The sequence below is a fragment of the Dipodomys merriami genome, unplaced genomic scaffold (genome assembly GCF_024711535.1).
Source record: "Dipodomys merriami isolate MVZ:Mamm:240054 unplaced genomic scaffold, mDipMer1.0.p SCAF_25, whole genome shotgun sequence".
In the NCBI taxonomy this organism is placed as follows: domain Eukaryota; kingdom Metazoa; phylum Chordata; class Mammalia; order Rodentia; family Heteromyidae; genus Dipodomys; species Dipodomys merriami.
This window is the reverse complement of record NW_027203937.1, coordinates 13,840,684-13,866,596: the sequence shown is the minus strand read 5'-3', so window position 1 is coordinate 13,866,596 and position 25,913 is coordinate 13,840,684. Positions and strand designations below refer to the sequence as shown.

Genomic DNA, 25,913 nt, shown 5'->3' with positions numbered 1-25,913 from the left:
TTGCCTTAAAATTACTTCGAATTGTTACAATGTTGACATATGAATGCACAAATACTTTGTATTTAAGTATCTGTATTTTAAAAAACAAATTATTTTAGAGAAATTGGTGCACTTGCAAATTTGCTTTATACATAGTGAAAAATAAGTCTGTAACCGGGTATTAAAATATCTTAACCTTCATGAGCCTTTAACAGAAAACTATTAGATGTCACAAAATTTAAAACAAACTGGGCTTACAAACACATGCTAAGTAAGTCAAAGTATTTAAATTTTTTATTGTGACAATTGACATATATTAAATGAAAGAAATGACAGTATATAATAAAACATTTTAAAGAAAAATTACACAATTAGGCCAGCAGCTATAAAATGGCTTTAGGCCTAGCTTATAACACTAAGTTCTGACCAGACTGTAGTGAGACATTAAACATTTTGTTAACAAAAATACTGGCACCAGCCACAACGTATTTTGGTTGTCACAAGGAATATTGTATTTAAACTATCCACTGCAATTCTAACACACCAGGTGTTCATACACTGCAGTTAATTCCTGAATCTCTTTAAGCTATCAGGAATCGCCATGTTTATTATACACAAAATTTAGTGTTACCAGAATCACATTTCTAGTTTTCAGTTCTCTTTCCACCTCCCTCACACCATGAAGTACATTATTATATGATAGCACTCTAGCTTAACTTGAAGAGTTTTATGCCTATCTTGGAGTTTCTTCTTTAGCCCTCATCTCCAAATAAAATATTCCAAGTGTTTATCTGGAAACTTTTTTATGCGTAAGAAATAAAGCATTTCACTAAAGTACATATGAAAATCCAGGTGATCTAGAGCAAATGCTTCTTGGATTCCAGTGATTTAAGATCAATTAGACTATTTATTGTATCTTATCTGGAATCTGTATTGTTCACGTGGATATTCATAGCCCCAAGTAATATGAAAAAAAACCCAACAGACTTCCTACATTGACAGTAAAGTTTGCTTAGAAATTATTACAGATTTAAATGATTTTACTTATTTATTGGTCATGGGGCTTGAACTCTGGGCCTGGGTGCTGTCCCTGAGCTCATCTGCTCAAGGTTACTGTTCTACTACTTGAGTCACAGTACTTCTTCTGGTTTTCTGGCAGTTTTTTGGAGATGAGTCTCATGGACTTTGTTGCCTGGGCTGGCTTCGAACCATGATCCTCAGATCTCAGGCTCCTGAGTAGCTAGGATTACAGGTGTGAGCCACTGGTGCCCTGCTAGATGATGCAAAATACATTTGCACTACAAAGATGAGAAATTAGAATAGTAAATCATCAGATGGCAAAAAGTCCTGGCATTAAAAAAAGGTGTCAATGTACTGATAAAAATGTGTCACACAGATCAAACCAGCAGTTCTTCAAGATTTCTCAAATTGAATATATCCTTTCCAGCCATCTTTCAGCAAGTATTCCTGGGTAACTGAGTCTTCTGAATAACTAGAAAACAAGCCCTGTCCTATCCCTACCAACACAGGACATCCATCCTCTCTGAAGTGCATATAGCAGTTAAGGGCAAGCTACTGTTCAGATACTATGATTCTGAAGCTACTTTGATAATAAAACACCAGACCAACATTGAAAATTATAAGGCATCTTGAAAACCATGCACTGAAAGAATATGCTGTTGGCTGTCAAAATTGGGCTGTTACAGTTGTTCTGATCCTGAAAAGTCCACTGACTCTAATATAAAGATTTGTGTGTGTGTGTGTGTGTGTGTGTGTGTGTGTGTTTGTGTGTATGTCTACATGTAGGTGAGTATATCATGCAATGATCACAAAGCTTTGGAAACAAATTTTAGCCTAATTTCAAGTCTTCTCCATACAGCAGTATTGACATGCTTAACTCTGCTTAAAGGCAGTAGAATGAAAAAGACCATGGCACAAATTTTTAAACAATTGTAGGTTTAATTACATAATGCACCTGTAGAGGTTCTAGCATAAACACAATTGTAAAAATCTACATCCTATTTTAGGGTATTTTTCCCACCTCCCATCCCTTAAAAGCTGTACAGTTATAAAAAAATGTGACTCTCGAGCAAAATAAACTTTTTTTTCCCCCAACATACAAAATAAGTTAAATGATTCAGGTCTTGAGCCATTAAATTTCTCAGTGAAGGTGTTCTGGCTGCCTATAAGCATGATAGGCAGGCTCCTGGTCTATGATCAGAACTCAATAAATACAGATCAAACAAAATCCCCAAACACTTAAATTAGATTTCCTTAGCAACTGATGAAAGTCAGGAAAATATAGTTAAGGTTAACAACTCCATTCTCAACTTACATCATCCAGTGGCAAAAAAGAACAAGGCAGGTTATTCAGTCCTTTGCACATTTTCTAGCTTGTACTGGTTTGGCAAAAAAAAAAGCACAAATGTTTTTTTTTTTTTTTTTAATTTCTCTTTTTAGAATTTGTTACTCAAAATGTCTACAGCGTAATAAATTCCTACTTATATAATAACTTATGTCCTCTCCTATTCCTTATGTACAGGATAGACATACTTAAAATTATTAACATAACATCTTCAGTAACCAAAACTACAATGTACCAAAACGGGATTGACAGAATCTCCCAGAACTAAGTGGCGTAAGTATGAAATGAAAAAGTAATTGAGCTTACATGGCCAAAATGTGGGGAAAAAAAATCCACTAAGGGAACACATCTCTAATAAAATACCAGAGAGGCCCTTTATGAGTAAAAAAGTATTGGGTGCACTATCTACAGTGAATATACACCTAGCTTATTGTATTTTGGCCTATGACTGTTGACTTGGGAATGACAATCCTCAATGTGGTTATATAGTTCTTTAGCAATTCTTGGCACTCAAAAAACATTAGAATAATTTAAGTTGGAGTGAAATATTTTGAAAAGACATCAGTAAAACACAATAGCCCAGTTTAAAAACATTGACAGCAATCTTTCATGATTGGTATAAAATGAAAACAAAAATCAGCAGTTACTTACCACTTCCAAGATAGGTTTATAGGGAATTACACATTTATACTGGGAATGGTGGGTAGAAGAGGAATGGATATTCAAAGAGTTTAATATGCACCTGTACTACTTTTAAGCAGCTGAGAACTGGGTAGATTATGGCACATATTCACTCTTGGCATTCTCTGCTTCTTGGAATACACTTTAAGAGATTCAAACCAACAAGAGAAACTATTTTTCTCCAGGCTAATTCTATAATCAAATGATATTCTTATTTTTTTAAATCATTTGTAATGCAACTATTGGCCTTCTTTTTACAAATTAATGTGGTTTCATTCTAGTAAACTGTCGTGTGTGTGTGTGTGTGTGTGTGTGTGTGTGTGTGTGTGTGTATTCCATTTGAAAAAGAATCTGTCTTTAAATACTTGTTCTAAAGCTGTGAGGGAACAGTTAGGGATCTGTTCCATTGTTGGTAAAGAATGAAGTTCACACATTCTGTGTGTTGAACCTGTAGTTTCATTAGGATCTTGAACATCTCTTATGCCTACAAACAAGCTAAGCAGGCATTCCTTGTGACAAAAGAAATTCCATCAATTCTACTTAAAAAAAATATTTTCTCATTTTGACTAAACAAGTAAATGTCCACATTTGTCTTAATACATGTATTTTTTGTAAATATGTACGATGGGTTCTGGTCAACAAGGAAGTGAAAACTGGCATGTAATATTCTTGAAAATAAATTTGTTAAAAAAACCTTTTATTCAGTAATATCATTATCACTCAAAGTTCTTGATTCTTTGGTCACTTTTTTAAAAAATAGATTTACCAGTATACATGAATTTATTTTTAATGGAACTTCTTTTTATCCTCTTAATCTACAACCTTGGCCAGGTGGAAAAGGATGTCAAGGAAAATCAACTTTAGTATATCACATATATTCTTCTTGAAAGTACTTGTCACCCTTTCATAGTAATGTGACAACAGAATGTTTTACATTAAACATTATTTCATCAGGACAAATGTACAAAACCAGTCTGAGTCCTTTTCATATAATTCAGTTCAAAGTTTCTGCATTGTGAAAATTTAGCTAGTTTCCAAACCTTTACAGAAATTGCAAACTAAACAGTCTGAATACTAAACTATATCTTCCCTTAATATATTTGCTTTATACTAGAGTTTAATATTGGGAGCCCACCTTTATTCAGTAAAAGGGAGGTATAAACTAGGAAAGGGCGCTATTCTATAGCAGTTGTTGAGACACTAAATCCATAGTTGAAAAGAACCAAAAGATGAATTGCTGCTTTCCTTTCTGTCCAGTGCTGAAGATTGTTTCATGCCTTTAAATATAAACATATTTTTTCCATTTTAAAGAGTACTTCTTCAGAACATGTTCAGAATACGTATTTCTGAGAAATAATAGATTCTGAGGACTGACTCTATAAACATTAAACAAGGGTGGGACTTAGCTCAGTGCTAGAACACTTGCCTAGCATGGATGAAGTCCTGGGTTCATTCCTCAGCACAGATCAAAAACAAAACCAGAATAAAAAAAACAAGCAGTACAACTGTTCACCATTTGATCAGTCTATCTGTACAGTAAGAATTAGCTGCCTAGATTACATTCTTAGTAGATGAACCATAAGTAATTGGTTTAATGGGAATTTAGCCACATAAGAGTATCAAGTTGACAGTTTATTCAAGTTTGATAAGTGTCAGGCAGCACAAGTGGTTTTGTAACCCATGTTGGGACATTTGCTAATGGTACACTCAGTCTTTACTATGGGAGGAGAGAAAACTCCTTATTTCATACCAGGAAATCTGTTGTTCAATTATCCATTTAATACTACTAACAACTGCTTAACTGAGAAGTAGGAATAATAGGGGAAGCAGGAGCTGAGGCAATCCAGAGGTAGAGAGGCAGGGCACATGGGAGAGTTTCTATTTAGTGGCTTTACCTGGTTGTAGGAGTGAAACAGGGCAGGGAGACGGGGTGTCAGGAAAGACTGCCTGAATGTTGAACCACTTACCTTGCATGGATAGAAATCCTTTTAGGTAAAAATATTAAAATTCTTAGTGACTTTCAAATAAATGAAACAAACCTACCTAGAAAGGTTAATGGGCTCCTTTTTTTTAAAGCCCTACTATGCTGCTTGTGATAAACCGTCCCCTCCCTTTTCAATGAAACATTATCTCAAAATAAAAATCACAACTTGCTTGGAACCATATGCTCTTGTTGCATCCTATTTTTAGGCTGCTTTCATTATTTTATTTTGATACAGATACATATACATTGTTAGAATCAAAGCAAAAATATTAATGGGCAGGTACTATAGAAATAAAGTAAAACAAAAAAAAATAACAACTGCAAAATAACAGCTATAAATGTTCAAGGCCCAAAGAAGATTTAAGGGCAATCAATACCTGTTGAGGAAGGACAAATAGGAAGTATAAAGTTTTTTTTTGGGGGGGTGGGTGGGTGGGATATTTGTAATGTAAGTCTAAAGCCAGCTTTGTAATAAAAAGGAGTGGTTCACACTACACACTGACTACCATAGATAATGATTAATTGGGAAAGAGAAATGAAGTTCCCTGGGCCAGCAGCAGATATGGTGTGTCAGTTGCCGGCAACAGACAACACTGGAACAGAAAAACCCAAACCTCAGGGCAAGAGCACTCACAGAACTAATGGTTAAAGGTTTCAGAACGTTACAGGCAAGATTTGATCACAAGCACTATACTCTGTACAATGTTATGGCTCTGCCTGAAAATTTACAGCTGTAACAGAAAAGAAAATGAAGTTCATATTTTAGTGTCAGCTTCTGTTAAGTTATTTAGTTACAAACCACCAAAACAGGGCTTATTGTTCTTTAAAGTGTTGAGATGTTTGAAATGGATACCAAGCTTTTTAGGTATATTGGCAGTTCTCATTCAATTCTATATTGGTTGTGTGACTACTCATGAATTTTAATATAAGTCTAATGGCCAAAGGCCAAAACTACATTCAAACCCTGCTAATATATCCAGGCAGATAGAAAATTTCAACACACATACATACACACACACATACACACACACACACACACACATACACACACATTAAAACTCAAATTAAAAACCTCCCAAAGGAACTGCTTTGTTTGTAGACTTCAATTTGAAGTAGGTACTAAGGGCAAGAATAGACCAGCTAAAATTCACCTGAAAATCCCTTTCCAGTCTTCAAAATGTGCCATTGTCAGATTAGTATCTCTTTATGTACATTATACATGGATGTTATTTCGCTCAAAATGACATTTCAGATTTTAAACATCAAGTGGCCAGAAGACAAGGGTTTGAGTACCAGCAAAGTACATAGTCCACCAGGGTTTTTTAGGAAAGATCACACTCATTTCACTAACTTCCCTGGAGACACAGGATATTAGAGAGGCCACCTTATTACCACTGCATAAAGCTAATGTAAAACATTTGTTACTAGCATGATCCGGTTGTCAAAGCTTCATTACACACTTTACTATACAAATGCTTTTCAGATGATTTTTTTCTTTTTCCAAACAAGAAACTCCGCTGTAACAGAAACTTGGGTAAAAGTGTTTTGATGATGATACTTTCACGGTCTCTTCTTTATTTAAAGTGTGGTAACTTTAATAAAAACCAAGTTGATTTCGCGAAGGTTATTACTAATTAACACATGTATGATGTTACCTACAATTCTCAATCTGCAATGATACAGATTTGGACTTTTAGACAATCTGTCAATCATCATCTATGCCATGAATGTTTAAATATAATATATATTTAATATGAAAAAGCTAAAGCACAAGTGCTTTCTCCCACCCCTAAATTCTGTTTTGGGCCCTGATAGATATGGAATGCATTCTTATCTACCCTTTTCACAAAGTCAGGAGAGCTCAGGAAATATAAAGTCAAAAATATACAAATCTTTGTTGTTATTATAGTAAGATTTTTTTTCCATGAATGAAATTACCAAGGACCATGAACTTGGAAAAAGAAAATCAAAGGAATTTACAGCAATTATTTATCTTCAAAGTTCAAAACTGGTCACTTCACAGAAAGACTTCAGGGTCTGTTGTGATTTTTCTTCTAAAAAGTCATTCTGTAGTGGAGTTTTCTAGGAAAAATTAAACAGCTTTTAATAACTGGCCCGCTGGTGTGTGAGCTACCGTGGAATAAATTAGCACAAAAATGGAAAAAAAGTCTTATAACTGTTCACTGTTACAGACATAATCAACAAGGTCAGTCACTCTCAAAAGCTCATCTTCTTCCTCTTCTGGTGCTCCTGCCTCCTGCCCACCACTTGTCCCATTGGAGGCTAGGCTTGCACTGGCTGTGCTATTGTCCTTGGGGGTTTGGGGCTTGTCAGCTGGCTTGCCCATCAAGTTCTCAATGGCTTTGCCAGGACTCTGTCCATTGGTGGAAGGCAAGTCCACTAAACTATAGTCCAATGGGCTTTCCACTTTGCCTACATTTTCAAAGTCTTCTTCCTCATCACTTTCTATCCGGTAGGGCTTTTTGGTGCTCTCTTGCTCTGAGGGCAGGGTTCTGGGCTGGCTGTCATGGGTAGGCTGGTCTGCATCTCCATGGGCATTGTCACAGCTTTCCTCATCTGTCTCAATCCGGTGTAGCCGTTTTCGGGATGGTTTGCCTTCCTCTTCTTCTTCCTCATCAGCTTCTGAATACTCATCTGTGCTTCGGCCCCGCTTTCGAACTGATCGCTTTGATTCTTTAGCTAGCTCATCATCTTCAGAGTTCTTGGACATATAGCTCTCTAGAATAAACAGCATATTTAAACTTTTGGCACAGTGAACCATAAACAGTGCTCCTTCCCTATCTATATGCACTTATAGTCTGCTTTCACGTCTAAGTGTACGTAAGTATTTCTCTTCAGTAAATGGCCGCTTTCAGTCCTCTAACAAACAGTGTCCAAGAATTCATGTGGGGGGCTGGGAAGGTGGCTCAGTGGTAGAGTGCTTGCCTTGTATGCATGAGGCCCTGGGTTCGATTCCTCAGCACCACATAAGCAGAAAAAGCTGGAAGTGGTGCTGTGGCTCAAGTGGTAGAGCACTAGCCTTGAGCTGAAGAGCTGAAGGACAGTGCCCAGGCCTAGAGTTCAGGCACCATGACTAGCAAAAAAAAAAAAAAAAGAATTCATATGGACTCAACCTATGATTTTAGGAAAGAGAAGATTTCCTAGTGAAGTCTGATGATCCTTGCATTGAAAGATAGGTTGATCACAGACGAGGAAATCCCTTCTCACTAGTCCTAAAAATTAGGACTTACACTAAAGACAAGTTAAAACTGGGCAGCCCTTTGTTCATCTGAAATACCATTCAATTTTCATGTTATTAAATGCCTTTGATAGTCTAGAAATGTCTTCTTCTGTCTATACTTACCTCAAAAATGATCTCATATACTCTTGTAGCTTTGTATACCACTTATATGCTGATAATCCTCTTTCTGGTTTAGATGAAATCACTATATTCCAGAGTCCCCTGTCAAACTGCCTCCTCAACTTAAAGAGCTTTGATATAAACTTAACAAACATATAAACATATCAAACAAAACATTCCCTTTAAGTTTGTGGCACTGTGGTTTCTACCATCTTAATTTCTTTTTTGGCTGGTTGTAGGGCTTGAACTCTGGGCCTGGGCACTGTCCTGAGTTCTTCTGCTCAAGACTAAGCACTCTACTACTTGAGCCACAGTGCCATTTCTGGTTTCATGGTAGTTAAGTGGAGATAAGAGTCTCATAGACTTTCCTGCCCAGGCTGGCTTTGAACTACAATCCTCAGGTCTCAGTCTCCTGAGTAGTAGAATTACATGTGTGAGCCAAAGGTGCCTGGCTTAATTTCTATTTTTGTGTGTGACAGTACTGAGTACAAAAAACTCAGGGCCTGGACACTGTCCTAAGCTTAGCTTTTCTGCTCAAGGCTGGCATTCTACCATGTGAGCCACAGCTCCACTTTTGGTGGCTTAACTGGAGAGGAGGCTTGAACTTTGATCCTCAAATGTCAGTCTTCTGATTGAGCCATGAGCCACTAGTGCTTGGCTCTCACAATTCTATATCTCACCCAGTCCTCAATAAATTCTAGCTTCAAAACATATCCGTAAACTTGACTGCTATGGCCCTAGTACCAGTCACCATCATCTCCCACTTAAGATGGTTTAAGAACCTCCTAACTGGTCTCCATGTTATTCCCTGGTCCCTTTCAATTTATTCATAAATACAACTATCATAGCAACTTAAAACTAAAGTCAGATGAAACTTTCAAAATCTTCCAATTGCTTTTCAGTTCACACAGAATAAAATCTACAATGGCCATGTTATCCAATGATTAAGAATTAGTCATGTGGTTATTTAACTTAATTAAAATTCAACAAAATTCAGTTTTCTGATCAAACTAGCTACATTTTAAGTGCTCAACAGCCACATAATATTACTGCTCACTGAACTGATGAGTATGGACACAGAATATTGCCATCATTGTAGAAATACAGCAGTATAGCCCTGGTCTACATCAGACACCAGCATTTTTCTCCCCTGCAAAGGGTAGATCCAGACTCTGTCCCAACTACTCAACTTTTTATGAAAACAATTACATATTATATAAACAAAGTGGTATAGCTACCTTTCAGTAAAACTTTGTGAAAAGCTTATTTGTACAAACAAGTATGATACAGTTTATGGACTCTTTTTTTGTTTTGTTTTTTTTGGGTCTGGTCATGGGGCCTGAACTCTGGGCCTGGGTGTTGTCCCTCAGCTCTTCAGCTCAAGGCTAGCACTCTACCACTTGAGCCACAGTGCCACTTCCGGCTTTTTTCTTTTTGCTTATGTGGTGCTGAGGAATCGAACCCAGGGCCTCATGCATGCAAGGCAAGCGCTCTAGCACTGAGCCACCTTCCCAGCCCCTATGGACTCTTATTCTATATGATCTGGCACCCACTGATCTCAATGCTTCATCTCATTCTCTATTTGGAAGCTTTTACTCATTCAGTTAAAACAACCATGGACCCCCTTCTGTTTCCTTAGCATGCCAGGCACAAACTTGGCTCAAGGCTGTCACATGTGTTGTTCCATCTGTCAGTATCATTCTTTTAGTTAACTGCTTGCCTCATACCCAATATTCCTTCTTTACTTAAACTTTGTTTTCATTCCTCTCTTGCTCTTGTTCTTCCATCCTTCCTTTCTGGGACTGAACTCAGGGCTTTTTGCATCCTACACAAATGCTATACCCCTTCCAGTAATGACTTTCTTTAGTACACAATCTGAAGTCCCAACTACTCTCCCAAGCTCCTATCTCCTGTTTGTTTCAATCCATCCTAACACATATCTCCATCTAATGCTTCACACTCTACTTATTTATCTAGATTGGTTTTCCCCCTCCCTAAGTTACATGAGGGCTAGTTTGTTTTCTGTTAAATTAAATTAGAATACAGTAAAATTTAACATATACTTAATGGCTGAATCAATTTATCCATTACATGTGAAGGAAAACAAGCATGTAATACATTCATACATTCTTCTTTTTCTGGATTTCATGTAAATTCAATTTCTTATGTTTAATCTATAAAACAAAATCATTTTCAAAACAGGTCATAAATAGTGATGAATTAAATGTATAAAAAGAAAAGGTGGCATTGAACATTGGTGGTGCCTCTTACCTGTAATTCTAGCTATTCAGGAGGCTAAGATCTGAGGATTGAGATTCAAAGCTAGCCCAAGCAGAAATCCATGAGACTGATCTCCAATGAACCAGAAAAAATCCACAGTGGAGCTGTGTCTCAAGTGGAAGAGCACTAGCATTGTCAGAAAAAGCTTAGGGACAGTGGCCAGGGCCTAGGTTCACGTGTGCATGAACATAAGCATGCATGCACACACACATACACAAAGTAGGAAAGCAAGATTATTTAAAATGAACTTTGGAAGAGCTCTAAATTTTAAATACAAAAACTACACGGACAAACTTGTAAAGTAGAATTTTCCCTATACCTTCTGGGATGGGACACAGTAAGAATGGAGAGAGACAGTAGATACTTTAGTTAAAAATTGGCTCTTTAGGGCATAGGAAGTTATTACAAAGGCCCAAAATAATGGGCAGAAAAAGGAATAGAGACAATTACAAAGCAAACTACACTCTTTTGAGACCTCTAAAGACTCAGTTTCAATGAAGAATTCTCAAAAACTAACATCGTATCAAGGGTCATTTATTTAAACTATATTTATGGGGATTGTGGGTTTTTTGGTTGTTTTTTTTTTTTGTGTGTGCTGGTACTGGGCCTTGAGCTCAAGGCCTCTCATTTGTACTTAGTTTTTTTACTCAAGGCTGGTGTTCTACCACTTGAGCCATACCTCTGCTTCTGGCTCTTTACTAGTTAACTGAAGAGTCTCTTGGAAATTTCTGAGTTGGCTTTCTATTTCAATCCACAGATCTTAGTCACCTGAGTAGCTAGGATTACAGGTGTCAGCTATAGTGCTCAGCTTACACTATAATTAGTGATTGAAAAGAAAGATTTCAAAGCTATTTCTTACAGGAATTTAAAAAAATTCTGCAAAAATCACAATCTGAATTCACTTCTATAGTGTATTTCTGCCTTGTCCGTACTTCCATGAATAGGACACTTAATCCTTACCTTCACTTTCTGAGCTGGAAAGTCTGCGCTTGTGAACTCGCCTTATTTCTTTACCACGCCGTAAACTTTTCTGGGAACCTTCACTTTCTGAATCTTCTTTATAATTAATTTGTCTTTTCTGGTTCCTCCTTGACCGCCTTCGTCGAGTTTCTACAAAATCATCACTAAAATCATCGCTAAAGTCACTTTCTATTAAAAAGAAAAAAGAAGTAGAAAATTTATGTCTGTTTAGTAGCAGTATAACTAGAATAAGGCTATTAAAAAATATAAGGATACTAACTACAATTTAGTTAAAAAATGTTCCATGAATAGTAACTTTTAAATCTTATTTTCTTCCTAATGAGTCATCTATGAAAGTCTTTAATGCCAAGTCTCTATACATATACTATTACTAGTTAATTTTCAAGATAACCAAGTGTGGAAGAAAAATGAAACAAAGAAAGAAGAAGAAAGTAGAAAAAAGAGCTGGAGCAAATAGGGCTAACTCAGGGCACAGTGCTTGTTTTGGTAATTGGCTTAATCCTCAGAGATGCAAAAGCAAACAAACAAAAGGACAAATAAAATGTCATAAATATATTTTAAAATGATATTTATTGTATTCAACCTTTTGCTTCCTGATCAGGTACAAAGCTGTCATATGTGCACTTCTTCGTGGACAAGTCATCAGAATCTTCATTTGATAATCTGCTGATCCTACTGTGGCTACACTCGAAACTCTTTAACAAAAGAAAACTCATCATCCTATTCCAAAGAAGAATACATTTTTACCTTTCTGTATTTGGAATGTAAATCTGGTAAGTAAGACACATAGGGTTACATAAACTCTCAAAGCACTGCTAAATAGAACTGTTTTTTGTCATCTCTGGTCAATAAACCAGAATGAGGCTTACTGGTACCTACATATTTATTCAAAATGTAATAGTAAAGTAAAAATTTAAGGGGCATTACAAGTTTAAGGAAAACAAAGACTATGAGTAAATAAAACGTATAATTTAGATTAATTATAGACTAGGAAAAAAGGATATACATGACAGTTTGGGGACATTGTATTGATTGTATTAAGTATTGTTGATAGATAATAGTGTTCGATCAATGGAAATTCTGATTTTGATAATTGCACTGTGATTATATAATGAAATATTCTTGTCTTTTTCCAAATAATCACACAAAGATGCATTCTTCTGCCACTTATTCAAAGATTTAGAAGATTGAGAAACAACCATAATGATGGCCAGGCAGGGTTACAACACCCATATTTGTGGCACTTCCAGATGTGCTAATCACATAACCCAGTTTTTTTCCCCCAGTCCTGGGGCTTGAACTCCAGGCCTGGGCACTGTCCCTGAGCTTAATTTGCTCAAGGCCACCACTTGAGCCACAGCACCACTTCCAACCTTTTCTTTTCTTTTCTTTTGGTTGTGGGGTCTGAACTCTGGGCCTGGGCACTGTCCCTCAGCTCTTCAGCTCAAGGCTAGCACTCTACCACTTGAGCCACAGCATCACTTCCAGCTTTTTCTGCATATGTGGTGCCGAGGAATCGAACCCAGGGCCTCATGCATGCAAGGCAAGCACTCTACCACTGAGCCACCTTCCCAGCCCCTCTTTTTTTTTGTTGGTCCTGGGGTCTGAACTCTGGGCCTGAGTGCTGTCCCTCAGCTCTTCAGCTCAAGGCTAGTGCTCTACCACTTGAGCCATAGTGCCACTTCCCCAGCTTTATCTGATTATGTGGTGCTAAGCAATTGAACCCAGAGTCTCATGTATGCAAGACAAGCACTCTATCACTGAGCCACCTTCCCAGCCCTTGGCTTTTTCTGTTTATGCATTACTGAGAAATCGAACACAGGGCTTCATGCATTCTAGGCAAGCACTCTACCACTAAGCCACATTCCTAGCCCCGTAAAGTGTTTTTGTTATTGTTTTAAAGCTGTGTATCTCTTAGTATTTCTGCAGATAATAAGGATAAATATATACTATTGTAACAGTAACCACAATCTAGAAAAACCAAATCACTGATTGTGTTCTACATATTTGAGACACTTGGCATTCTTTTCTCTCTCTATCCTCTGGGTATATGAAGAAAATATTCTCACTGTTTTGAGACTAATTCCCCAAGAAACACTACGATGATGCTTAAGCATGGCAACATTCACACCAAAAGGTGCCATCACAACTGTAAATCAATCTTGGCATGAAGTTAATACATCCATTTGTATGGTTTTTCTCAATTGATGTTTGTGAAAAATGAGTCACAAATGATTCATAAGAAAAGAATAGCTGGGTGCTGGTGGCTCAAACCTGTAATCCTAGCTACTTAGGATTTGAGGATCCCGGTTCAAAGCCAAGCCAGGCAGAAAAGTCTGTGAGACTCTTATCTCCAATAAACTACTCAGAAAAACCAGAAGTGGTGTTGTGGCTCAAGTGGTAGAGCTGTAGTCTTGAGCACAAAGAGGCTCAGGGACAGCGTCTAAACCCTGAATTCAAGCCTCAGGACCCAGCAAAATGAAAAAAAAAAGAAAAAAAGAAAAAAAAAAAAAAAGGATAAAACTGCCGGGCACCAGTGGCTCACGCCTGTAATCCTAGCTACACAGAAGGCTGAGATATGAGGATTGCAGTTCAAAGCCAGCCCGAGCAGGAAAGTCTGTGAAACTCTTATCTCCAATAAACCATCAGAAGTAGCACTGTAGCTCAAGTGGTAGAACACTAGCCTTGAGCTGAAGAGCTGAGGGACAGCGCTCAGGCCCAGAGTTCAAGCCCCACGACCAAAAAAAATTAAAAAAAAAAAACAAAAAAACAACTTCAGGTTTAATCAGGAAGTTTGAAACTAGAAGAACTCGTCATATAGACTTATTGACACATGTTATTTTTTTTTTTTTTTTTTTACCAGAGTCTCTACTATTTTCCTCAGATTCCTCTTCTTCATCATCATCAGAATACTTTTTCTTTGGAGTCTTTCTCCGCAAACGCCTGCTTTGCCTCATTGGACGGGATGGGTGCCGCCTCAGTCTACGGCTACAGAAATCAGTGTCACTGTCCTCATTAGATGGTGGATCTTCTTCACTTTCATCAGGGTTGTCATCTGATACAACAAACTCATCTTGAGATCTGTCCAAGAAAAAAAACAGATAAAACTTAGTAAAACATTAAGTAATATTTAATGTAATATACTTGGGCAATTATTTGTCTATAAAATGAAATATCTTGCCAATTATTCTATTAGGAAGAGCTATAAAGACAAACTGACTTTTGTAAAAAAATAACATTTGGGATGGATGTGTACATCCATGTGTACATGTACCCTAAATTCAGCATGTCCAAAGATGACATTATCTTGCAAACTACTTCTCTTCTTTCCCCAGCCTGGTATCTGGTTATTATCACCTATCTAATCAAAATAATTAGTATCTATCCTCATTTTTATCTTATCTTTTTTTTACTTTTTGTCAGTCATGGAGTTTGAACTCTGGGCCTGGGTGCTATCCCTGAGCTCTTTTCTTTCTTTCTTTTTTTTTCTCAAGGCTTAGTATTATACCACAATGAGTCACAGCTCTACTTCTGGTTTTTAAGTGGTTGACTGGAGATGAGTCTCATGGGAACTTTTTTGCCCAAGCTGGCTTGAAAAGGAAAGAAAAGAAAAGAAAAGAAAAACAAAAGACCAATATAGCAATATAGCATGACCAAGTCTTTCTGGTGGCTATTTAAGCTGGACCTAGAGAATGGGTCTTCAGCACATACCCGTCACTGATCTTGAATTCATCCTCACTCTCTTCTTCATCTAAGTTGCTGTCGCTGTCTAGATCATTTAGTCGCCGGCGTTTCTTTCTTCTAGCAGCAGCTGCCCTCTGAGGTCGTTTATTTTCTTTTCTTTCTTCATCCAAAATAGTAGAGATATCTTTCCCACGGTGACCTGTTATGGTAGATATATCTTTGCCCCGGCCAACTCCTGAGGAGGAGAGGTAATTGTTCATTAATTTTTTTCCTTTAATTTTCAGGGAAATTAATAAGATGTCAACTTCCTTTCATTTTAGTTAATTGGTTATAATTCCCTTAATGTGCAGGTTGTTCTACTATTAGTAAAGAGGAGCTTGGTTATTTTCTTCCTTCAAATACGCATACTTCTCACACCTTCAGTTGATAGAGCTCTTATTAAGATCTACATCTGAATAGAAGTTCACAATGTAGAAAACCATGTATTTTTACCTTTTTTTCACCCTCCCAGTAGTAAGATTTAAACTGTAAATTTTTGCTTGTTAGGTAAGAGCTCTATTACTTGCGCCCTGATGCCTACCCCTGAAAACTTCGTATTTTAAAATTCAGACTTGCACTGAATCTCTCTGTGCTCAAGGTTAGTGCTCTACCACTTGAGCCACAGCACAACTTCCAGCTTTTTTCTACTTATGTGGTACTGAGGAATTGAAGCCAAGGCTTCATGCTTGCTAGGCAAGCAAATCTACCACTAAGCCACATTTCTAGGCTCCAGATTAAATTCTTATACTGTAATAACTTCTCTCTGTGTGTGTGTGTGTGTGTGTGTGTGTGTGTGTGTGTGTGTGTGTGTGTGTGTGTGTGTGTGTGTGTGTGTGTGTGTGTGTGTGTGTGTGTGTGTGTGTGTGTGTGTGTGTGTGTGTGTGTGTGTGTGAGAGAGAGAGAGAGAGAGAGAGAGAGAGAGAAAGAGATAGAGAGAGATACAGGTTTTGGCAGTATTTTGCAGTATCTTAGTTCCTTTAAAAACTACCTACTTATTAATCCTTTCAGAAGCTTTTATAATAACTGAATAGAAACCATATTAGTAATTGCTTAAAATGCTTTAGTAAATTACCTTAAAATTCCTCTATTATTAATGCTATTTTAAAAGACTAAAATTATTCAACTAATTTTAACAGATTTAATCAGTCATTTACATTTTCATTATGTATAGATCTTGAAATTCTGTAGTCTCAAAAACAACAGGACAGTTCTTCAGTATTCTAATTGTAACAAAATGTAAAAATTTTAATCTATGTAGAAGTAATTAATACTTTGTATTAGCTAATTTAAAAAACTACTTTAAAAATGAGTAAAATCCATGTCAATAGATTTTTTTTTTTTGTCTGTTATGGGGATTTAACTCAGGGTCTGGGCACTGTCCCTGAGCTCTTTTGCTCAAAACTAATGCTCTACCACTTTTGAGCCATAGCACCACTTCTGGATTTTTTTTTTGGTCCAGATGTGAGGCCTGAACTCTGGGCCTGGGCGCTGTCCCTCAGCTCTTCAGCTCAAGGCTAGCACTCTACCACTTGAGCCACAGCGCCACTTACAGCTTTTTTCTTTTTGCTTATGTGGTACTGAGGAATCGAACCCAGGGCCTCAGGCATGCAAGGCAAGCACTCTACCACTGAGCCACTTTCCCAGCCCCACTTCTGGATTTTACTGAGTAGTTTATTGGACCTTCTTTCCCAGGCTGGCTTTGAAATGTAATCCTCAGATCTCATCCTTCTCTATCTAGGATTACAGGCATGAGCCTCTGGCAATGGCTTCAATAGATTTTTTTGTTGTTGTTGGTCGTGGGGCTTGAACTCTGGGCCTGGGCACTGTCCCTGAGCTCTTCAGCTGATAAGAGTCTCACAGACTTTCCTGCAGGTGCTGGCTTTGAATGGCTATCCTCAGATCTCAGCCTCCTGAGTAGATAGGAATCCAGGAGTCAGCCACTGGTACCTGGGCAACAGACCTTTTTTGTTGTTGTTGGACTTGGGAATTGAACTCTGGGCCTGGGCACTGTCCCTTAGCTCTTCAGCTCAAGGCAAGTGCTCTCCCACTGAGCTACAGCACCACTTCCAGTTTTCTGGTGGTTAACTGGAGATAAAAGAATCTCACAGACTTTTGTGCCCGGGCTGGCTTTGAACTGTGATCCTCAGATCTCAGCCAGCTGAGTAGCTAGGATTACAGGCGTGAGTCACTGGCACCTGGCTCAACAGATTATTTTTTATCGGAGACAATTAACATTAGAAGTCTAGTGGTCCATATTGGGGAGAGCAACTTACCAGAGTACTAGAAAATGAGCAAATGATAATACATACCTCCTCCATCAGCTTCTTTGATATCATCTTCTATAGCTTCATCAATTGCTTCATCAAACTCATCAAATCTAAAATATATATATATGATCAAATTACTGCCTGTCCTAATTTTTATTTCTCTCTTTCTTTCTTTTCTTTTCTTTTTTGGCCAGTCCTGGGGCTTGCACTCAAGGCCTGGGCACTGTCCCTGAGCTTTTGCTCAAGGTTAGCACTCTTACCATTGAGCCACAGCTCCACTTCCTTTTCTGTTTATGTGGTACTGAGGAATCAAACCCAGAGCTTCATGCATGCTAGGCAATCACTCTACCACTAAGCTACATTCCCAGCCCTGATTTTTTATTTCTAAAGGTCATTTATACTAGGCATCTAATATGATTTGGCTGAGTCTCAAAATTTAAATGCTGAAATCTGAAGTACCAAGGTAATAGTATTAATTCTATTAATGAACAGAATTAAAGCCTTCATAAAAGAAGCAAGAGCCATCCACTATGTAAAATTAGAAGACAAACAAACATGACAAGGCAGTCCTTCACAAAATATGAACTAACAAATGAACTAAGACAGTGTCAGCAACAACAGTTATACATTAAACCATAATGTTATGCTCCCAGACAATCAAAAAATACCAAATAAGCATGCAAACAACAACAACAAAAAACTTTGAAGAGCTAGAAGGTAAACATTTTAGGCTTTTCAGTCTTCTATAATCTTGCTTGTAACGATGAACTATGCCAATGTGGTATAAAAACAGGTACAGATATGTTAAGTAATTGATATTGCTAAGTTCGAGTAAAACTTTGACACTGAAATTTGAATTACATGTAATTTTTATAAAATAGTATTTTTTTGTTGTTGTTGTCAGTCATGAGGCTTAGACTCAGGGCTTGGGTGCTGTCTCTGAGCTTTTTATGCACAAGGCTAACACTTTACCACTCTGCCACTTAGAGCCACAGTGCCACTTCTAGTGGTTAACTGGAAATAAAGTCTCACGGACTTCCCTGCCTGGGCTGGCTATGAACTGCGATCCTCAGATCTCAGCCTCCTGAGTAGCTGGAATTACAGATGCGAGCCATAGGCACCCAGCTTTAAATAGCATTCTTTTCATTTTATTCAGCCATTTATGAATGTCAAAAGCATTCTTAGCTCATGGGCTATTAAAAAACTGGTAGTTAGTTTCTAGGCCCCACCTCTAATTATACAAATCATATATCTAGGTAAGTTATTGAAATTATTGTTCCATAAATAGGACTAATTATTACATTTATTATTATTATTTTTTATTGTGAAAATACTGTACAGAGGGGTTACAATTACATGGGCAAGATAATGAGTACATTTCTTATCAAGCATTGTAGCCTCCTCCTTTGTTTCCCCTTCCCAACCCCCTTCTGCCCCCCCACTGAAGTTGTAAAGTTCATTTTTGACATAATGACTTGTACATCTCATTGTTGCAATGGGTCCACCTGTATCCCTATTTAAATGATTTGTTTTCCCCCTTCCCCTCCACAAATTATACCGACATCAAATACAGTGAAAGCAGAGATTATACTGTGGGGGAGGGAGTTAGGACTAATTATTGGTACAGAAATGTAGTATTATTAAAATGCATATATAGGCTGGGAATGTGGCTTAGTGGAAGAGTGCTTGCCTAACATGCATGAAGCCCTGGGTTCTATTCCTCAGTACCACATAAACAGAAAAAGCTGGAAGTGGTACTGTAGCTCAAGTGATAGAATCCTTGCCTTAAGCAAAAGAAGCTCAGGGACAGTGCCCAGGCCCTGAGTTCAAGCCCTAGGACTGCAAAAAATAAAAAAATAAAATTCATATACAGATGATCAAAGAGTAGAACCAGATAAATCTATTTTTGCTTAAAGGGCATTTTCCTTTGTCTTAAAAGGACAGAGCAAATAATTCCCAAGATTTCTTTATATATACAACTCTTTCACTCCAGAGTTTAAGTAACCAGAACTATGAACCGATTCTTCTAAAATCATGCTAGTATATAAATCACTAGCTGGGTATGGTGGCACACACCTGTAATCCCAACAAGGAGTCTGAGTTGGGAACATCAAACAGTATGAAGCCATCTTGGGAAACATAATAAGACTTTGTCTCAAAAAAAAAAAAAAAAGGTAAAAAAGCAAAGCAAAGTAAAATAGTGAAGAAGAAAAATAGGCTGGCAGAGCAATATGGCAGATTATGATCATCCACTGTTTTGATTCAGTGAATAAGAGATGGGAAGCATAGGAGAGAGTATTTTCTGAGAGAAAGAGAAAAAGAGCATGGGGAATCATGAAAGAGGCAGCAGGACAACAGAAGAGCATCGACAAACTGAGGCCACAGGAAAAAGCTTCAAACAGTGCCACCCCTGTCACTGCCCAGTCGCGAAGGGGAACAGATGAGAAAATAAAATCTCAAGGTAAGCTAGATAACCCCGCTAATAGAAGGCCAATACTAGCTACAGGATGGTCCCCCTTCCCATAAGATCCCCAGTGTGGGGATTTGGTGAGACAGTGACTGCTCCAGGCTAGATGACTAGACTGGGCAGAGATGTTCTTGTCTCGGAACGGAGGCTTATTGAAAAAAAGGGGGTTAATTGAAAACAAGAAACTATTATGTCTAGAGTCTTGGGACAGCCTACCAGTGTTTGAGTGGAAGATAGGAGAGGTGGTTGTGGAGTAGGAGAAGGAAAGATGTAGTACTGTAAAAAAATTAAGTGGTGGTTGGAGGCCCTATCTTCTCTGGCAGGGAGCCAGTCCTATCCTCTGAGGGCTGTAAGAGAAACAGCACCAAGCCAATAGCTGGCACAGTATCTGGGCCTCCAGGGCTTGCCTTCTGGCTGTAGGTATTGGTTTAGGTAAATCTGAGGACAGTGAGCCCAGAAATCAGGTGAGATACATAGCCTAGGGTCACCTCTGAGACCTACATCAGACAGGTCTGAAGGCTTTTCTGAATGAAACCCCACTGTTAATAATAATAACCAGAATCAAAAGACAATCTTGTAGGAGAAAAATTGTACCAGCTCTTCATTAATTCAGTAAAGAATATCCAGAATATATTTTAAAAATCCAAAAATTAAATTCCAAAAGAATAAGCAATCCAATTAATGGCTAAATGAATTAGACAGTTCTCAAAAGAAGTACAAATTGCCAATAAATACATGAAGAGATATTTAATATTCTGATCCATAAAAATATGAATCATAATGTAATTCAGAATGGCTATCAAGCAGTACTACTCATAATAGCCAACTATGGAATCAGCGTTAAGTGTCCATCAAATGATAAAAGACAGTAACTTAAAGAGTATTATTCAGTCATAAACAGGAAATTATGTAGTTTGTGGGAAAATGGATGGAACTGGAAATGATCATAATAAGTAAAATCAACCAGACCGAAAAAGACAATATATTGCATGTGTTCTTTCATGTACAGAAAGAATCTAGACCTTAAAAAGGTGACACCAGTGTGAATGGGAAAATAAGTTTAGTGGGTGGGTACCAGCAAGAACATGGAGGACAAAGGTAAACATGATTGAAGTAGCTTGTATTTATGTATGAAAAGACTAATGGAACTCATTAAAAATTCCTTTAAAAGGGGGAGATTAGAAAGACCAACAAGCCTGCCAGTTGTGGCTCATACCTGTAATAAAAAGACTGAGATCTGAGGATTGTAGTTTAAAGCCAGAATGAACAGGAATGTTCATCACTCTCATCTTCAATTAACCTCAAAATGCTTTAAGTGGAGCTGTGTCTCAAGCAGCAGCAAAAATAGCTCAGTATGGTGCCCAGGTTCTGGGTTCAATCTCCAGGACCCTCCCTCCCACCCTCACACAAAGGGCAACACAGAGAATGAATGTAATCGAAGTATGCACCTAAGGAAATATCACAATGAAAACTCTTTGGAAAATTATTATATAATAATAAAAAATTAAATATAGTAATACTAGTCAAAAGGGAATATTTCAGTGAGTAAAAATTTAAAACTGTTTCCACATTCCTTCTATTTTATGTACTCAATGGTGGCAAATGGCTATTGGCCATTGTTTATCAAAGAAATACAGTATTTCTATCACCACATTAAGTAGTTTTAGAAAGAGTGGCACCAGTTAATTAACAATTATCATCAAGAATAAAATAGTATTTGGTTCTGAGTTGAGAATATATATATATATATATATATATATATATATATATATATATATATATATGGATATATGTGTGAGCATATGTATTTATATGAGCAGATTTTAAATTTTGATGCATGTTATTTGTAATTTATTTATTGATTTGTTTTCATGGTGCTGAGGATCCAATCCAGGACACTTTGCTACTGCAGGGCAAGTGCTCTAAACTGAGCTACACCTATAAACACAATAACATATTTAATGACTGGATAGTATCTCATCTTATAGATATAACATTAGTTAAACAGTTTCCCTTTGAATTTTTTCAGTGTTCATATGTTATGAATAATATCCTTGCAACAGTTTGACTTTTTTCTTTAGGACTATTTTGGGAAAGATAGGAAAAACAATACAAGGGGTGACATTAATGAAGATGCAATGCACTTATAAATTTACTTGTTGAACTGAAACCCCTTTATACAACTATACTTGAAGAGAATATTTTTTTAAAGTAAAACACCTACACATCTACTCATCAGGATACAATGAGATATAAAGATAGATACAACATTAATCAAAATGACTACTTGTATAAAGGACATATTGTGCCTGAAAAGTACCCTAACAACCTATTTCTTTGAATAAACTTTTATCTTTAAAAATTGTATTAAGTAGTTGTACAAAGATGTTATAAGGGCTGGGAAGGTGGCTCAGTGGTAGAGAGCTTGCCTTTCATGCATGAGGCCCTGGGTTCTATTCCTCAGCACCACATGAGCAAAAAAAAAAAAAAAAAAAAGCCGGAAGTTGCGCTGTGGCTCAAGTGGTAGAGTGCTAGCCTTGAGCTGAAGAGCTGAGGGACAGTGTCCAGGCCCAGAGTTCAGGCTCCACGACCGGACCCCCTCCACCAAAAACAAAACAAAACAAAACAGATGTTATAATTCCTTAAAGTTAGATTATGAGTATAATGCACCTTGATGAATGTTACCCCTTCTATCATTCTCTCCCACTTACTACTACTTTCTTATTCACTAAAAAATTGTTTTCTAGAGTTGGGCACAGGTGGCTCACGCCTGTAATCCTAGCTACTCAGGAGGCTGAGATCTGAGGATCATGATTCAAAGCCAGCCTGGGTAGGAACGTCCATGAGATTCTTATCTCCAATTAACCATCAGAAAACTGGATGTGGCACTGTGGCTCAAGTGGCAGAGTGCTAGCCTTGAGCTGAAGAGCTGAAGGTCAGCACCCAGGCCCAGAGTTCAAGCCCCATGACCAACCAAAAACAAAAAAGAAACAAAAAACAAAACAAAAAAACAACCTGCTTTCTAAAATTAAAAACCATCAGAAACTTCAGACATTATTTTTCACTAAGAATAAACTTCTTGCCCTTAGCTGAAGATCTGCTATCGTATTTAACACAAACAAGTGGCTTTAATTTACAATACTAGGCAGCAACGGAGGCTCACTCCTATCTACTCAAGAGGCTGACGTCTGAGGATCATGGTTCAAAAAGTGTGTGAGACTCAGGATTATCACCAATTAACAAGCAAAAAGCTAGAATTGGAGCCATAACTCAACAGACAGAGAGCTATCCTTGAGGGAAAAGAAGATAGCACCCAGACCTAAGTTTTTCTTTACACAAAGAAAAAAAAAATATAATTCAGATGAAGAACTTTGGATAGGAATCTGTTGCCACATCATGTGATATGTAATGGAAACAAGACCAAGTGCCCATTTTGAGGTCTGAGTCTAGAGATAATTAAGGTAAAAATGCGAAAGTAATTACAGGCAAAGTAAATCTCATATGCAAGAGAAACTAAAGGACAGTGTAGAAAATACATAGAGAAAGAATGTTAATGAGATGGAGTTGGGAAAGTAAATAGAAGATATAAATGTCTTATAGACCTTATTAGAGTATCAATTCTTATTCTAAGAGCTATAAAAAAATCCACAAATATAAAGCAGGTTAAGCAAAAAAAGATGACAGGAGCAGACTAGATTTGGAAAAGATCACTGTCATCTGTAAAATTCTACAGATGGTCCTCAAATGTTCTCTATCTGTAGGTTCTACCAAACTTGGATTAAAAATATTAAGGAAAAACCAATGCATGTATAGATTTTTTTTTCCCTGTTAGTAGTTACTAAACAGTACAGCAAATCCAACACTAACCTAGCATTTGCAATGTTAGACATCATAAGTAAAGAAGATTTAAAGTGTATAGGAAGGTAAACATAGGTCATACTAAAATTGGAGGGAACTAAACATCTGCAGACATGGGTATCCTTGAAAGTCTTGCATTTTCTCTTTTGTTTTAAAGGTGTCCTAGGGATCCAGTCCAGGGTCTTTTGTCTATTACCTTAGCTATCATTAATCTCTACCCCTGCACTTTGGGGCCTGCACTCAGTCCCTAAGAGATAACAAGGGATAACTGTACCTACAAACCTAAGAAAAGTTTATGTTTCTGTGTTATACTAATTATAAAATAATTATATACTCTGTCATTTACTTCTATTTTTTTCATACCTGTAACTTATACATTTCCGTGTTCTCGTTGACCTCCGTTCAAGTAAGTTTGCTTTGGATTTTTTGGTATCTTTTTTCTTTTCTTCTTGATCTTCTGAAAAATCTGGTTCCTTCAAAAATAAATATACAAGCATGAAAAAAGTTTCTTGACATTATTCCTTTGTAATTTTATATGAAAGATTTTAAAAGATGTGAGTTTTCAACCCCTACAAACTGAATATACATGACAAGCTTAATTATATAGGAGGAAAGAGGAATACTAATAATCAAAGAATGAAAGATTTCTGTACTGAAATTCTTATATTGTGGGTTTACAATAGCCTGTTAAAAATAATCAAGATAAAGCTGGAAGTGGCGCTGTGGCTCAAGTGGTAGAGCGCTAGCCGTGAGCTGAAGAGCTAAGGGACAGTGCCCAGGCCCAGAGTTCAGGCCCCATGACCGGACCCCCCCCCAAAAAAAAATCAAGATAGGGGCTGGGAAGGTGGCTCAGTGGTAGAGCGCTTGCCTTGCATGCCTGAGGCCCTGGGTTCGATTCCTCAGCACCACATAAGCAAAAAGAAAAAAGCCGGAAGTGGCGCTGGGGCTCAAGTGGTAGAGCGCCAGCCTTGAGCTGAAGAGCTGAGGGACAGCGCCCAGGCCCAGAGTTCAGGCCCCATGACTGGACCCCCCCCCCAAAAAAAAAAATCAAGATAAGGCTGGGAAGGTGGCTCAGTGGTAGAGTGCTTGCCTTGCATGCATGAAGCCCTGGGTTCGATTCCTGAGTACCACAGAAGCAGAAAAAGCCAGAAGTGGAGCTGTGGCTCAAGTGGTAGAGCCCTACCCTTGAGCTAAAGAGCTGAGGGACAGAGCCCAGGCCCAGAGTTCAGGCCTCATGACCAACAAAAAAATAGAAATGAAATAAAAGTTTGCCACTAATATAGTTTTTTTTTTTTTTTTGTCGGTCATGGGGCTTGAACTCCGGGCCTGGGCGCTGTCCCTCAGCTCTTCAGCTCAAGGCGAGCACTCTACCACTTGAGCTACAGCGCCACTTCCGGTTTTCTGGTGGTTTATTGGAGATAGGAGTCTCACGGTATCTCCTGCCCGGGCTGGCTTTGAACCACGATCCTCAGATCTCAGCATCCTGAGTAGCTAGGATTACAGGCGTGAGCCACCAGCGCCCGGCACTAATATAGTTTTTTAACCAATATTTAAATATAGCAAACAGAAAATATTCAGTAGATATGTATGTCAAGTGCATGAAATAATTGACATAAAGAGTTTGATGCTAAAGGAAAATAACTCAATGGGGTATTTAAGTCTGTAATTAATAAATTAAGCCTAAATGAAACTGCCTATAAAATTATGGAAGTGTGTTCATGCTAAATGGGAAATCAAGTTCCTTGTACCTTTGAAGATTCATGAAATAAATGTTTTTTTTGTTGGTCATGGGTCTTGAATTGAGGGTCTGGGAGCTGTCCCTGAGCTCTTTTGCTCAAGGATAGAACTCCACCACTTTGAGCCATGGTGCCACTTCCAGTTTTCTTTAATTGTAGATAAAGAGTATTATGGCCTTTCCTGGCCTGTCTGGCTTTGAACTTCAGTCCTTAGATTTCAGCTCCAGAGTA

At 37.7% G+C, this 25,913-nt stretch overlaps 1 protein-coding gene across 2 annotated transcripts in view; it reads right to left on the bottom strand.

Moving 5' to 3' along the window:
* Positions 1–1,916: 1,916 nt before the first annotated feature.
* Positions 1,917–25,913, bottom strand: part of Rsf1 (remodeling and spacing factor 1) — a 128,035-nt gene continuing 104,038 nt past the window's right edge. For both annotated transcript variants that reach the window (XM_070034934.1, XM_070034932.1), the window contains exons 11-16: positions 24,310–24,419; positions 17,664–17,731; positions 15,343–15,550; positions 14,492–14,712; positions 11,611–11,799; positions 1,917–7,748 (exon numbers count right to left, since the gene is read on the bottom strand). In XM_070034934.1, the coding sequence (XP_069891035.1) occupies positions 7,180–7,748; positions 11,611–11,799; positions 14,492–14,712; positions 15,343–15,550; positions 17,664–17,731; positions 24,310–24,419 (1,365 nt within the window). In that variant the 3' untranslated portion in view covers positions 1,917–7,179. The remainder of the gene's footprint in view (positions 7,749–11,610; positions 11,800–14,491; positions 14,713–15,342; positions 15,551–17,663; positions 17,732–24,309; positions 24,420–25,913) is intronic.